General features: G+C 54.4%; 1 protein-coding gene across 3 annotated transcripts; it reads left to right on the plus strand.

Moving 5' to 3' along the window:
* The first annotated feature begins 659 nt into the window (after nucleotides 1–659).
* On the plus strand, nucleotides 660–11,845 carry LOC103166315 (paired immunoglobulin-like type 2 receptor alpha). 3 transcript variants are annotated; one of them, XM_029055990.1, is made up of 7 exons: nucleotides 660–1,089; nucleotides 5,568–5,909; nucleotides 8,369–8,539; nucleotides 10,259–10,289; nucleotides 10,385–10,434; nucleotides 10,895–10,926; nucleotides 11,365–11,845. In XM_029055990.1, the coding sequence occupies exons 1-7, from the start codon at nucleotides 1,017–1,019 to the stop codon at nucleotides 11,521–11,523; spliced, it is 858 nt and encodes a 285-aa protein (XP_028911823.1). In that variant the 5' UTR covers nucleotides 660–1,016; the 3' UTR covers nucleotides 11,524–11,845. The 3 variants fall into 3 exon arrangements, with proteins under 3 accessions (XP_028911823.1, XP_028911822.1, XP_028911826.1); XM_029055993.1 differs by having other exon boundaries at nucleotides 1,020–1,089; nucleotides 5,660–5,909; XM_029055989.1 differs by having other exon boundaries at nucleotides 5,660–5,909; nucleotides 10,259–10,434.
* The last annotated feature ends 68 nt before the right edge of the window (nucleotides 11,846–11,913 follow it).

Here is an 11,913-nt window from a genome sequence, read left to right on the forward strand (position 1 = left end):
ATCAGTGGTATCTATTGAGCGCTTTTGGTGTGCGGAGGACTGGACTAAGTACTTGGGAAAATACAATATAACAGAGCTAGTAGGCGCGTTCCCTGCCACGATGAGTTTCCAGTCAAGAGGGAGAGACAGACATTAACATAAATAAATGCAGTTAGGACAGTCAATCAGTGGTATTTATCGAGCGCTTACGGCGTGCAGAACGCTGGGCTAAGCGCTGAGGAGAATACAATAAAACGGAGTTCGTAGACCCATTCCTCGCCCACAACAAACTTCCAGTCAGGAGGGGAAGACAGACATTAACAAATAAAGTACAGATGTCCATCAATCGGTGGCATTTACTGAGCGCTTACTACTACTACTAATAATAATGATTTTAGTGTTTGTCGATGGATGGTATATACTGAGCGTTTACCGGCCGAACTAAGGGGTTGGGAGAGGGGGATAGAGCAGAGCCGGTAGACGCCATCCCTACCCACAAGGAGCTTCCAGGAGACGGACGTTAAAACAGATACTGGTCTGGGGGAGCAGGCAGGGCCGGGGAGGGGTCCGGCCGATTTAAGGAAGAAGCAGAGTGGAGTCTGGGGGCATGGGGGAGGGGAGAGCGTGGAAATTCTCAATTAGGGCGGAAGAAAAGAAGAAGTTACAGGGAGAACGGAAGTCGATGGGCATATTTGCAAGAAGGGCCTGGTTTCCCGGGATGGAGTAGGAGGGCACCCTTGCCCTCTCCTTGCCGCTTTCTGGGCTTCGATCTCCTTCCTGACCCGATCTGGTTGGCAGGGTGGGAGTGGGCACTGGGCAGCCTCGGGGGGAGGGGCTGAGTCGTGTGTGTGTGCCGGTGCTGGTTTCCCCTTTTCTCACCTCCTCTGAGGGTCTGTTTCTCTCCTGTGCCCGGCCCGCTTTCCCTTGGGCAAGGCGTGGGTTCGCTCGTTTCCTCCGGCTCCCCATTCCGTGAGCGTCCGTGGGAGAGAAGAAAGAGAGGGGGGACGGTCCTGGCCCTTCTCCTCTCGGGGCGAGCGATGGGGGCCCATCGAGGCCTGCCGTCGATGCTGCTGCTGATGACGATGCCGGCCTGGATCGACTGTCAGCGAGGTGACTCCTGAGACTCTGTGTGTGTCTGGGGGTGTCCTTGTGTGTCTCTGTATTCATTCGTTCTTCCAATTGTATTTATTAAGCGCTTACTGTGTGCTTGGGAAAGTACAGTTCAACAATAAAGCTCGACAGCCCCCGCCCACAGTGAGTTCACAGTCTAGAGGGGGAGTGTGTGTCTTTCTAGATGTGTGTGTGATCTGGGCGGGCATCTGTGCGTATGTGTATCGGGGTGTGTCCGTGTGTGTCCTTGTGTGTGTCTGGATCTGGATGCGTGTATATCTGCGTGATGGTGTAACTGACTGTGTCTGCGTGTGTCCTCGTGTGCGTCTTTTTCTATATGTGTGTGTATCTGGCTTGATAGCTGTGCTTACGTGTATCTGAGCGGGTACGTGTGTGCCCTTGAGTGTGTCTTCATCTAGATGTGTGTGTATCCGGGTGGGTGATGATGATGATGATGATGGTATTTGTTAAGCCTTACTATGTGCCAAGCACTGTTCTAAGCATTGGGGTAGATAGAAGGTCATCAGGTTGTCCCTTGTGGGGCTCCCAATCTTAATCCCCATTTAACAGATGAGGTATCTGAGGCGCAGAGAAGTGAAGTGACTTGCCCAAAGTCACAGAGCTGACAAGTGGCGAATCTGGGATGAGAACCCATGACCTCTGACTCCCAAGCCCGGGCTCTTTCCACTAAACCACGCTGCTTCTCATATATATGTGTCCTTCGTGTATCTTGTTGGGTATCTGCGTGTATGCATATATGGGTGTGTCTTTCCGTGTGTACATACCTAGATATGTGTGTATCTGGATGGGTAGCTCTGTATATATGTATCTGGGTGTGTCTAAGTCTTTCTGTGTGTCTGTACCTAGAGGTGGGTGTATCTGGTTGGGTGTCTGTGTGTTTGTGTATCTGGATATATCTGGGTGTATCTGTGTGTGTCTGTATCTTCATGTGTGAGTATCTGGGTGTGTGTCTGCGTGTCTGTGTATGTCCTCATGTTGGTCTGTATCTAGACGTGTGTGAATCTGGATGGATATCTAATAATAATGGTGATATCTGCTAAGCGCTCACTATGTTTAAGCATTGTTCTAAGCCCTGAGGTCGATACAAGTTAATCAGGTTGGACACAGTCACCGCCCCACGTGGGGCTCACAGTCGTCATCCCCAGTTTTTATAGATGAGGGAACTGAGGCCCAGAGAAGTGACGTGACTTGCCTGAGGTCTCACAGCAGACATATGGCGCAGTCGAGATTAGAATCCAGGTCCTTCTGATTCCCCAGGCTCGGGCCCTAGCCACCGAGGCACACTGCTCCTGTGTATCTGTGGGTATGTGTTCCTGACTGTGTCTATAGGTGTCTTTGTATGTGTCTGTGTATGTCCTTGTGTGTGTCTGCATCTAGATGCGTGTTTCTGTATGTAGGTGTATCTGGCTGGGTCCAGGCTGTAAGCTCATGTTGGGCAGGGAATGTGTCTATCAGCTGCGTTGTGTGATAGTCTCCCAGCTGCTTGAAGTAGCGCTCAGTAAATACGATTGAGTCTTTGTGTGGATCTGGACGAGCGTGTATCTGTGTATATGTGTATCTGTATATATGGTGTATGCGTGTATCTCTGTGTGTATCCAGTTAATTCAATTCAGTATTCATTCAATCGAATTTATCGAGTGCTTATTGTGTGCAGAGCACTGTATTAAGTGCTTGAAATGTACAATTCGGCAACAGATGTAGAGACCATCCCTGCCCAACGGCGGGCTCACAGTCGAAACGGGGGAGACAGACGACAAAACGAAACAAGTAGTCAGGCGTCAATACCATCAAGAGAAATAGAATCATAGGTACGTACGCATCATTAGTAAAATAGAGTAATAAATAATATATACAAATAGACACAAGTGCTGTGGGGAAGGGAAGGGGGAAGAGCAGAGGGAGTCGAGGGAATGGGGAGGGGAGGAGGGGCAGAGGGAAAGGGGGGCTCAGGGTGGGAAGGCCTCCTGGAGGAGGTGAGCTCTCAGGAGGGCTTTGAAGAGGGGAAGAGAGTTAGCTTGGCGATGTAAGGAGGGAGGGCAATCCAGGAAGGCGATAGGACGTGGGCCGGGGGTCGACGGCGGGATAGGAGTGAACGGGGGACGGTGAGGAGGTGAGCGGCGGAGGAGCGGAGTGAATGGGGTGGGCTGGAGAAAGAGAGAAGGGAGGTGACGTAGGAGGGGGCAAGGGGATGGAGAGCTTTGAAACCAAGAGTGAGGAGTTTTTGTTTCATGCGAAACACATCCCGTTGTGTTTGTATGTATATCTGGCTGTGTGTATGTGTATCTGGATATGTCTACCTGTATTTGGATGTCTGCGTATTTGTGTGTCCATGTATCCGGATGTGTGTGTAACTGTGTATATCTGAATGTGTATCTGGATGTGTGTATCTTTGTGCATGCGTAACTGTGTGTGTCTGTGGGTGTCTATATGTGTATCAGTCAGTCAGTCAGCGGTATTGTGGTACTAAGCCCTTAGAAGAATACAATAGAATAGAGTCGGCAGACATATCCCCTGCCCACAAAGAGGTTACAGTCTAGTGGGGAAACAGACATGAGTATAAATCAGTAAATGACAGAGATGGACAGAAATGCTGTGGGTCTGAGGGAGAGGTGCCCTAAGGGTGTAGATCCAAGTCACGGACGAGGCAAAAAAGGAGAGAGAGTTGGGGAAAAGAGGGCTTAATCGGGGAAGACCTCTTGGAGGAGATGTGTACCTCTGTGCGTGTGTGTTTGTCTCTGTCGTCACCCGTCGCCGGGGACGGGTTCTTTCGGAATCGGCGCGGCGAGAGACAGAGAGGCCAGGGATGGAAAACCTGAGTTTTGTATAGAATTTATTCCGCGGGGCGAATTGAATTAATTAATTATTTAGATGCGACAATCGGCCTTCCCTTTTGGGGGAAATACGGTGTTAAAGCTTCCCCTTTGGGAGGAATATGCTGGTATGTTACTCGCGCGAGGGCGGACACCAGGGCCCACCCAGGCAGAGCTTGCTTATGGTTTACTCACAGCATGGTGAGGCGGCTAGTTCCCACCATGTGCGCACCAACTCAGGAGGAACCCACTTAGGCGTTAAACCCACTTGCACGTTAAAACCCACTTATGCGTTAAGTTCACGTATGCGCTACTTGCACGCGGTGAGGCGGCTAGTTTCCACCATATTCACGTCCCCCTGGGGAGGCACCCACTTAGACATCAGATCCATTTAAATGTTACCTACCCACGGTGAAGCATCTGGCTTCCAACCCCGCGTGCTCTCAGCGGGACGGGACAGCCACCCATGCCACGGCTCCTCACTCGGTGCAGGCAGAGCGGCCTTCTCACGCTCTGGACGGAGGCGACCCGCAGCCGGCTGCTGCAAGTCCAGTTCCTCTGCACGGAAGGTTAGAGGCGGCAGGTATTTATCACCTGTGCCCTTAGGCCATTCCAGCTTCCGGCCTCAGTTTATCCAATCTCTGCCCTCCGCCCTCCTCCATTCCTAATTTGATTGGCACTGGGGCGAGGGGCACCTTCTGTAGTCCCAGCTTGGGCTGTCAATCTGGCAGTCCGGGTTGTGGGACTGGTGTCCCACCCTCACTTCCGAGTTCCGCCTGCCGGCTCGGGAGGTCACGAGATAGCATTTGACCTTGAGATGGAGGGTCACCTTGGGACATCTGTGTGCGTCGGTATCGGTGTATGTATGTACCTAGGGGTCTGAGTATGCTTCTGGATGTGAGTGTATTTGTGCAGGTGTATCTCTGCGTCTGTTTCTGGCTGTGTATGTCCGGTTGTGGGTTGGTGCGTGAATCTGGGTCTATCTGTTTGTGTCTGGGAGTGTCTGGGTGTGTGTGTGCGCCCCTGGAGCTCCCCTTCCCAGTCCCCGGCCCTGGCTCCTCACCTCCGCCAAACTAATTCTCTTCCCCTCTTCAAAACCCTACTTAAAGCTCATCTCCTCCAAGAGGCCTTCCCAGACCGAGCTCCCCCCTTTTTTCTCTCTGTTCCCTCAACCCCCCCTTCACCTCTCCGCAGCTAAACCCTCTTCTCCCCCCTTTCCCTCTGCTCCTCCCCTCTCCCGTCCCATCCCCTCAGCACTGTACTCATCCGCTCAACTGTATATATCTTCATCATCCTATTTATTTTGTTAATTATCTGCTATCGTTTTAATGAGATGTTCTTCCCCTTGATTTTATTTATTGCCATTGTTCTTGTCTGTCCGTCTCCCCCGATTAGACCGTAAGCCCGTCAAAGGGCAGGGACTGTCTCTATCTGTTACCGATTTGTACATTCCAAGCGCTTAGTACAGTGCTCTGCACATAGTAAACGCTCAATAAATACTATTGAATGAATGAATGAATGGATGGCCTCCAGGCCCGAAGCTCCCCTCCCCCAGGTCCCAGGCCCTCATTGAGTGGCAGAGGTTGGGCATCTCTCCCACCGGCCTGGGCGTCCCAACGGTCTCTGTCTGCCTCCGTGTCTCTGCAGCAGGCTTTGCTGTAGATCAGGTCCCGTCCATCTCGGCCCCCGAGGGCAGCACAGTCACCCTCCCCTGCAACTTCGTCCATCCCTGGAAGCAGGTCCAGCAGGTGATCATCATCTGGAAATGGCGTCATTTCCATGGGCCGGTGATCTTCAACTCCTCCATGAACAAGCAGAACCGCTACTCTCTGGTCGGGAACCCCAAGAATCACACCGGGTCCCTGCAGATCAGGAACCTGAAGAAGGCAGATGGGACCAGGTACTTCTGCCGGATCTCGATTCGAGCCCTGAGGAAGTCGGAAGAGTGGCAGAACATCACGGGGACGCTGCTCACCGTGACGGAGTGGGGTGAGGAATCCTCTCCCAAGCGGGGCCCTGCACTCTCCCTCTTTTCATCCAGCCTACTGTCCCCAGCTTTGACCCCCAACCCCTGGGATCCCCAGAGTACTCTCGTTCTTCCTCTCCAACCCTCGTTTTCACTGTCCGACCGCTCCCAGTCTTCTCTGTCCTTCTTCCTCCTCCCCTCCGCTCCTCTTCTACTCCTCTCCCTCCTCATCCCTCACCCCCTCCTCTTACTCCTCCTCTTCTTCTCCCTCCTCCCCTTCTCCCTTTTCTCTCGGTCCTTACCCTCTCCATCCTCCTCTTCCTCCCCGTCCTCCTCTCCATCCCCCTCCTCCTCCTCCTCCTCCTCCCCTTTTCCCCTCCCTCCCCACCCTTCCCTTCCTCCATTTCCTCCTTTTCCCCTTCTCCCCCTCCTCCTCTTCCCTCTTTTCCTCAATTATTCAATCGCATTTACTGAGCGCTTACTAAATGCAGAACACTGAATTAAGTGGTTGGGAGAATACAGTATAACAGAGTTGGCATACACGTTCCAGTGTATATTATTGTATAAATATTGTCGTTCCCAAAGCCCTGATTAATCGCTCATCTCCTCAACCTATTTCCCCGTTTACTTCCGCTTCACCCATCACTGGTAGTTCCTGAGCGCTTACGGCGAGCGGCGCAGTGGCGTCCGACAGTGTCCTGGAGTACGCCCAGCCCACAGACTTTGCTTCTCTAAATGCCGACTCTCTCACCATCCCTCGATCTCATCCGTCTCGCCGCTGACCTCTCGCCCACGTCCCACCTCTGACCTGGAACGCCCTCCCTCCTCATGTCCGACAGACCACCACTCTCCCCCATTTCAAAGCCTTATTGAAGGCCCATCTCCTCCAAGAAGCCTTCCCCGACTAAGCCCTCCTCTCCTCCCACTCCCTCCCACGTCGCCCTGACTTGTTCCCTTTATTCATCCCCCTCCCAGCTCCACGGCACTTATATTCATATTTGTCATTTTTTAATTTCTGTTAATGCCTGCCTCCCCCTCTAGACTCTCAGCTCACCGTGGGCAGGGAACGTGTCTGTTTATTGTGGATCGTCCTCTCCCAAGCCGTAGCGCAGTGGTCAGCACATAGTAAGCGCTCAGTAAATACGATTTACTGACTGACCCGAGATGGGAAGGGGAGAATGGCAGAGGCGGCTGAGAGATCGAGGAGGATTAGGATGGAGTAGAGGCCGTGGGATTTGGCAAGGAGATGATTTGTGACCTTCGAGAGGCCGGTTTCGGAGGAGGGAAGGGGACGGAAGCCAGATTGGAGAGGGGCAAGGAGAGAATTGGAGGAATAATAATAATAATAATAATGTTGGTATTTGTTAAGCGCTTACTATGTGCCGAGCACTGTTCTAAGCGCTGGGGTAGACATAGGGGAACCGGGTTGTCCCACGTGGGGCTCACAGTCTTAATCCCCATTTTACAGATGAGGGAACTGAGGCACGGAGAAGTTAAGTGACTCGCCCACAGTCACACAGCCGACAAGTGGCAGAGCTGGGATTCGAACTCATGAGCCCTGACTCCAAAGCCCGTGCTCTTTCCACTGAGCCACGCTGAGGAGAGGAACCTGAGACAGCGGGTGTAGACAACTCGCTCAAGGAGTTTGGAGAGGAAGGGTAGGAGGGAGGTGGGGTGATAACCGGAGGGAGCCGTGGGGTCAAGGAGGGTTCTTTTTAGGATAGGGGAGGGAGGCACCAGCATGTTTGAGAGCAGCGGGGAAGAAGGCTTTGGAGAGCCAACAGTTGAAGACGGCAGTTAGGGACCGAAGAAGGGAGGGGGCCGGTGTTTTGATGAGGTGCCAAGGAATGGGGTCGGTCGCGTGGGTGGAGAGGGTGGATTTTGAGAGAAGGCAGATGTCCTCTCGAGATTCTTCTGGGAAAGATGGGGTTGTTGAAGAAGGGGCAGGATAGGGGGAGGGACTGGGGAGGGGCAGGGTGGATTTTAGGAAGGTCGCGCCTGGTAGTTTCAATTTTCTCAATAAAGTAGGTTGGTTGAGTCATTTGGGGCAAGAGGTGGGGAAAGCCGGGGGGGGGCGGGGCAGGAGGTTTGAGGAGGAAGTTAAACATCTGGAACGACTGGCGAGGGTGATGGACAAGGGTGTCGATAAAGATGGAGAAGTCATTTTGCCGGGCAGAATTGCTGGGGTGGATATGAGCAAATTGGGTTGGACACAGTCCCTGTCCCACATGGGGCTCGCAGTCTCATTCCCCATTTTCCAGATGAGGGAACTGAGGCCCAGAGAAGTGAAGCGACTTGGCCAAGGTCACACAGCAGACAGGTGGCGGAGCCGGGATTGGAACCCTTCTGATTCCCAGCCCCGGGCTCTATCCAGGAGCCCTCCGCGCCTCGGGCACGGCAGGGAAGGGAGAGGACTGTGGAGGTCACCCAGGGCTGCCGGTTAGTGATGCCGACCAGCGACCTTTCTATTCTTTCCTTCCAGTGCCCAGCACGACCACGATAACCTCGAAGCCGGGGACCACGAGGACCACCGAGGCCCTACAGGAGACCGCAGGCCCACTTATAGGGCCGGTGGTCGGAGGGAGCCTGGGGGGTCTCATCCTGATGATCGCCGTCCCGGTGCTGATCGCCTGTCTCATCCGGAGAAGGGCAGGTAAACGGGTTCCGGTTCCTCTCCCCCTCCACCCTCAGGCCTCAACCCATCTCCCTCCCTTTTTAAAAAAAATAATGGCATCGGTTAAGCGTTTACGCTGTGCCGGGCGCTGTCGTCGATGCAAGTTATCCGACAGAGATGCAAGTCGCTCAAGTTCTCCGGCCTCAGTTCCCTCATCCATTCATTCAATCGTATTTATTGAGCCGCTTACTGTGTGCAAAGCACTGTACTGAGCGCTTGGGAGCGTTGGATACAACAACGAACAGGGACGGTCCCTGCCCATAGCGAGTTCGCGATTGCAGAATGGGGATTAGGAATGTGAGCTCCGTGTGAAACTGGGACTGTGTCCAACCTGATTAACCTGTACCTACCCCAAGGCTTAGAGCAGTGCTCGGCACATAGTAAGCCCTTAAGTATCGTTAGTGTTATTATTGTTTCCCCCTCTAGACTGTGAGCTCGCTGTGAGCAGGGAATGTATTTGATGATATCGTGTACTAGCCCAAGCGCTTAGTACAGCGCTTTGCATACAGTAAGCGCTCAGTAAATATTCATTCATTCATTCAATAGCATTTATTGGGCGCTTACTATGTGCAGAGCACTGTACTAAGCGCTTAGAATGTACAATTCGGCAACAGATAGAGACAGTCCCTACCCAGTCACAGTCTAATCGATGATGAGATGATTAGTAATATAATAATATAAATGTGATTAATGATTATTATTACTTTCCCCACCTTCGAAGCCGTACCGAAGGCCCATCTCCTCCTCCAAGAGGTCTTCCCTGACTAAGCCCTCCCCTTTCCTCTTCTCCCACTCCCTTCTGCGTCGCCCGGACTTGCTCCCTTTTATTCATCCCCCGTCCCAGCCCCACAGCGCTTATGTGGAAATCTGCAATTCCTTTCTTTCTATTAATGTCTGTCTCCCCCTCTAGACTGTAAGTTCGCTGTGGGCAGGGAGTGCGTCTGCTTATTGCTCTATTGTCCTCTCCCAAGCGCTTCGTCCAGTGTTCCGCACACAGTAAACGCTCAGTAATTACGACTGAATGAGCGAGTGAACGAATACAAGTTAATCAGGTTGGACGCGGTCCGTGTCCCACGTGGGGCCCACGGTCTCCACCCCCATTTTACAGATGAGGGAACTGAGGCCACACCGTTTCTCCCCTCTCCTTCATTCAGTAGTATTTTTTGAGCACCGACTTTGTGCAGATCACTGCGCCCAAGGTGGGAAAAAAATATATACACGGGTGAGAACTCAGCGGCGTGGCCTGGCGGAAGGAGAACGAGTCTGGAAGCCGGAGGACCGGGGTTCTAATTCCAGCTCCGCCACTTGCCTTGGGCAAGCCACTTCACTTGTACGGGCCTCAGTTTCCTCCTCGGTAAAAGGCGGATTCGATCCCCGTTCTCCTTCCCCCTTAGACTGTGAGCCCCGTGTGGGACCGGGGATGGTGTCTGCTGATCTTGTAGCTTGATCGATCGTTGGGTCAGTGGTGTCTATCGAGTGCTTGCTGTGTGCAGAGCACTGTGCGAAACGCCTGGGAGAGGACGGTGTCATCGAGTTGGTAGAAACGTTCCCTCGCCCCCGGTTCAGAGGGGATCGGTCGATGGGAGAGGGTCGGGGTGGGGAGGGAGGGGGATTTGGGGAAGGGGAGAAGGAAGGGCAGGGCTGGAAGATAAGGATCCGCTCCTCTGACCGTCTTCCTTTCTCTCTCCACCCCTACAGGGAAGCGAAAGAAAGAGGATCTCAAAGCCGAGTCAGTAGCTCTCTTCCCCGGGGAGGGGCGGCGGTCCCACCAGAGACGTGGGGTGCCCCTCGCCGACACCCATCGATGAATGGTATTTCTTCCAGGGGATCCCCCAAGGAGTCCGAGGCAGACTACGCCGAAGTAGGGCAGAATCGTGAGTGTGCCGCCCTCCTCCCCACCCCGGCTCCATCCGACCAGCCCCAGACCGAAATCTGACTTCCCTTTTCCCTTCGCTCACCCCGCTAACCCGGGCCGACCCGGCCCACCCCCACCCCGAGCCCTAAGCGGCAGCGTGGCCTAGTGGATAGAGCCCGGGGCTGGGTTCTAATTCCACCCCGCCACTCGTCTGCTGTGCGACCTTGGGTAAGACACTTGGCTTCTCTGGGCCTCGATTCCCTCATCTGTAAAATGGGGGTCGGGCCCGTAAGGGAGAAGGGACTGTGTCCAACCCGACTGACCTGTCCAGTGCTTAGAACAGTGCTTGACACAAGTAAGCGTTTGACAAGCACCATCATTATTATTATCATTACCTTAAACTGCCCCACCTGTCCCCGGCCCCCGCCCGGGTTTCTGGGGTCCCCCTCGCCATCTTAAATTTTCGATTTTTCTTTTAGAACATTCCGTCAACTGCAAGCCGGACCTCGAGGTGAGTGGTGAACGGGGCCAGGCTGGAGAGAAGTGCAATCGGTCAATCGTATTTCTCCAGCGTTTGCTATGTGCAGAGCACTGTGCTGAGCGCCAGAGCGAGTCCAATACGGCAATATGACAAGACACCTTCCCTGCCCCGAATGAGCTTACGGCCGAGAGGGGGAGACGGACGTTAATGTGAATAGTTGATCATATTCATTGAGCGCTTAATGTGTGCGGAGCCCTGTACTAAGCGCCGGGGAGAGGACGAGAGAACGATGCAATGGACACTTTCCCCGTCTACAACGAGCGTACGCTCTAGAGGGGGAGACGGACGTTAATATAGGGGAGGGAGGAGGTGGGCAGGGGCGAGGTCCAGGGCAGGAAAGTCGGGGGGAGGCCGAGGGTCGAAGAACGGTGGGGATCGTCTGACCGTCCCCCGGCCCCTCTTCTCCAGGACAGAGGCCTGGTCTACGCTTCCCTCACCCTCTCGGACCCTGCGTCCCGCAAGTCACCCGGGAACTCCCCTTTCCCCGACCCCCGGGAGCCCGAGATGCTGTACACGGCCGTGCGGGGCCAAGTGAGGGGTCCGCGGGCCGCCGACCCTCTGCAGTGACTCCCTCCGAGCCCCCCGGCCCGCCCCCGCCTCGGGGCCCGCGGCCTCGGAGCGGGTCCGCTCCCCGGAGGGCCCCGTCAGTGACGATCGACCCCCGCCCTCCAGGCGGCCGGCTTCGGCGGAGGGGATGACCCCACCGGGCGGTCGCGTGGGCTCCCTCTGCGGACCCGGAAGACAGCTCCAGATCGACCGCCTCTCCCACCCCGCCATTTCGGACTCCGGCACTCGGCCCGGGAAGGGTCCAGAGCCTCAAGATGGTGGGCGGGAGGGGGCAGCGAGCCCCGTCCCATCTCCCCGAAATGCAAATGCCCTGTCAACCTAACCAGCTGCCTCCGTTCCTATATGTGCGTATGCGTGCGTGTGTTGCGGGGGTCCGACCGTGACCTCTGG

Source organism: Ornithorhynchus anatinus, chromosome X5, assembly GCF_004115215.2.
Source record: "Ornithorhynchus anatinus isolate Pmale09 chromosome X5, mOrnAna1.pri.v4, whole genome shotgun sequence".
Lineage (NCBI taxonomy): Eukaryota > Metazoa > Chordata > Mammalia > Monotremata > Ornithorhynchidae > Ornithorhynchus > Ornithorhynchus anatinus.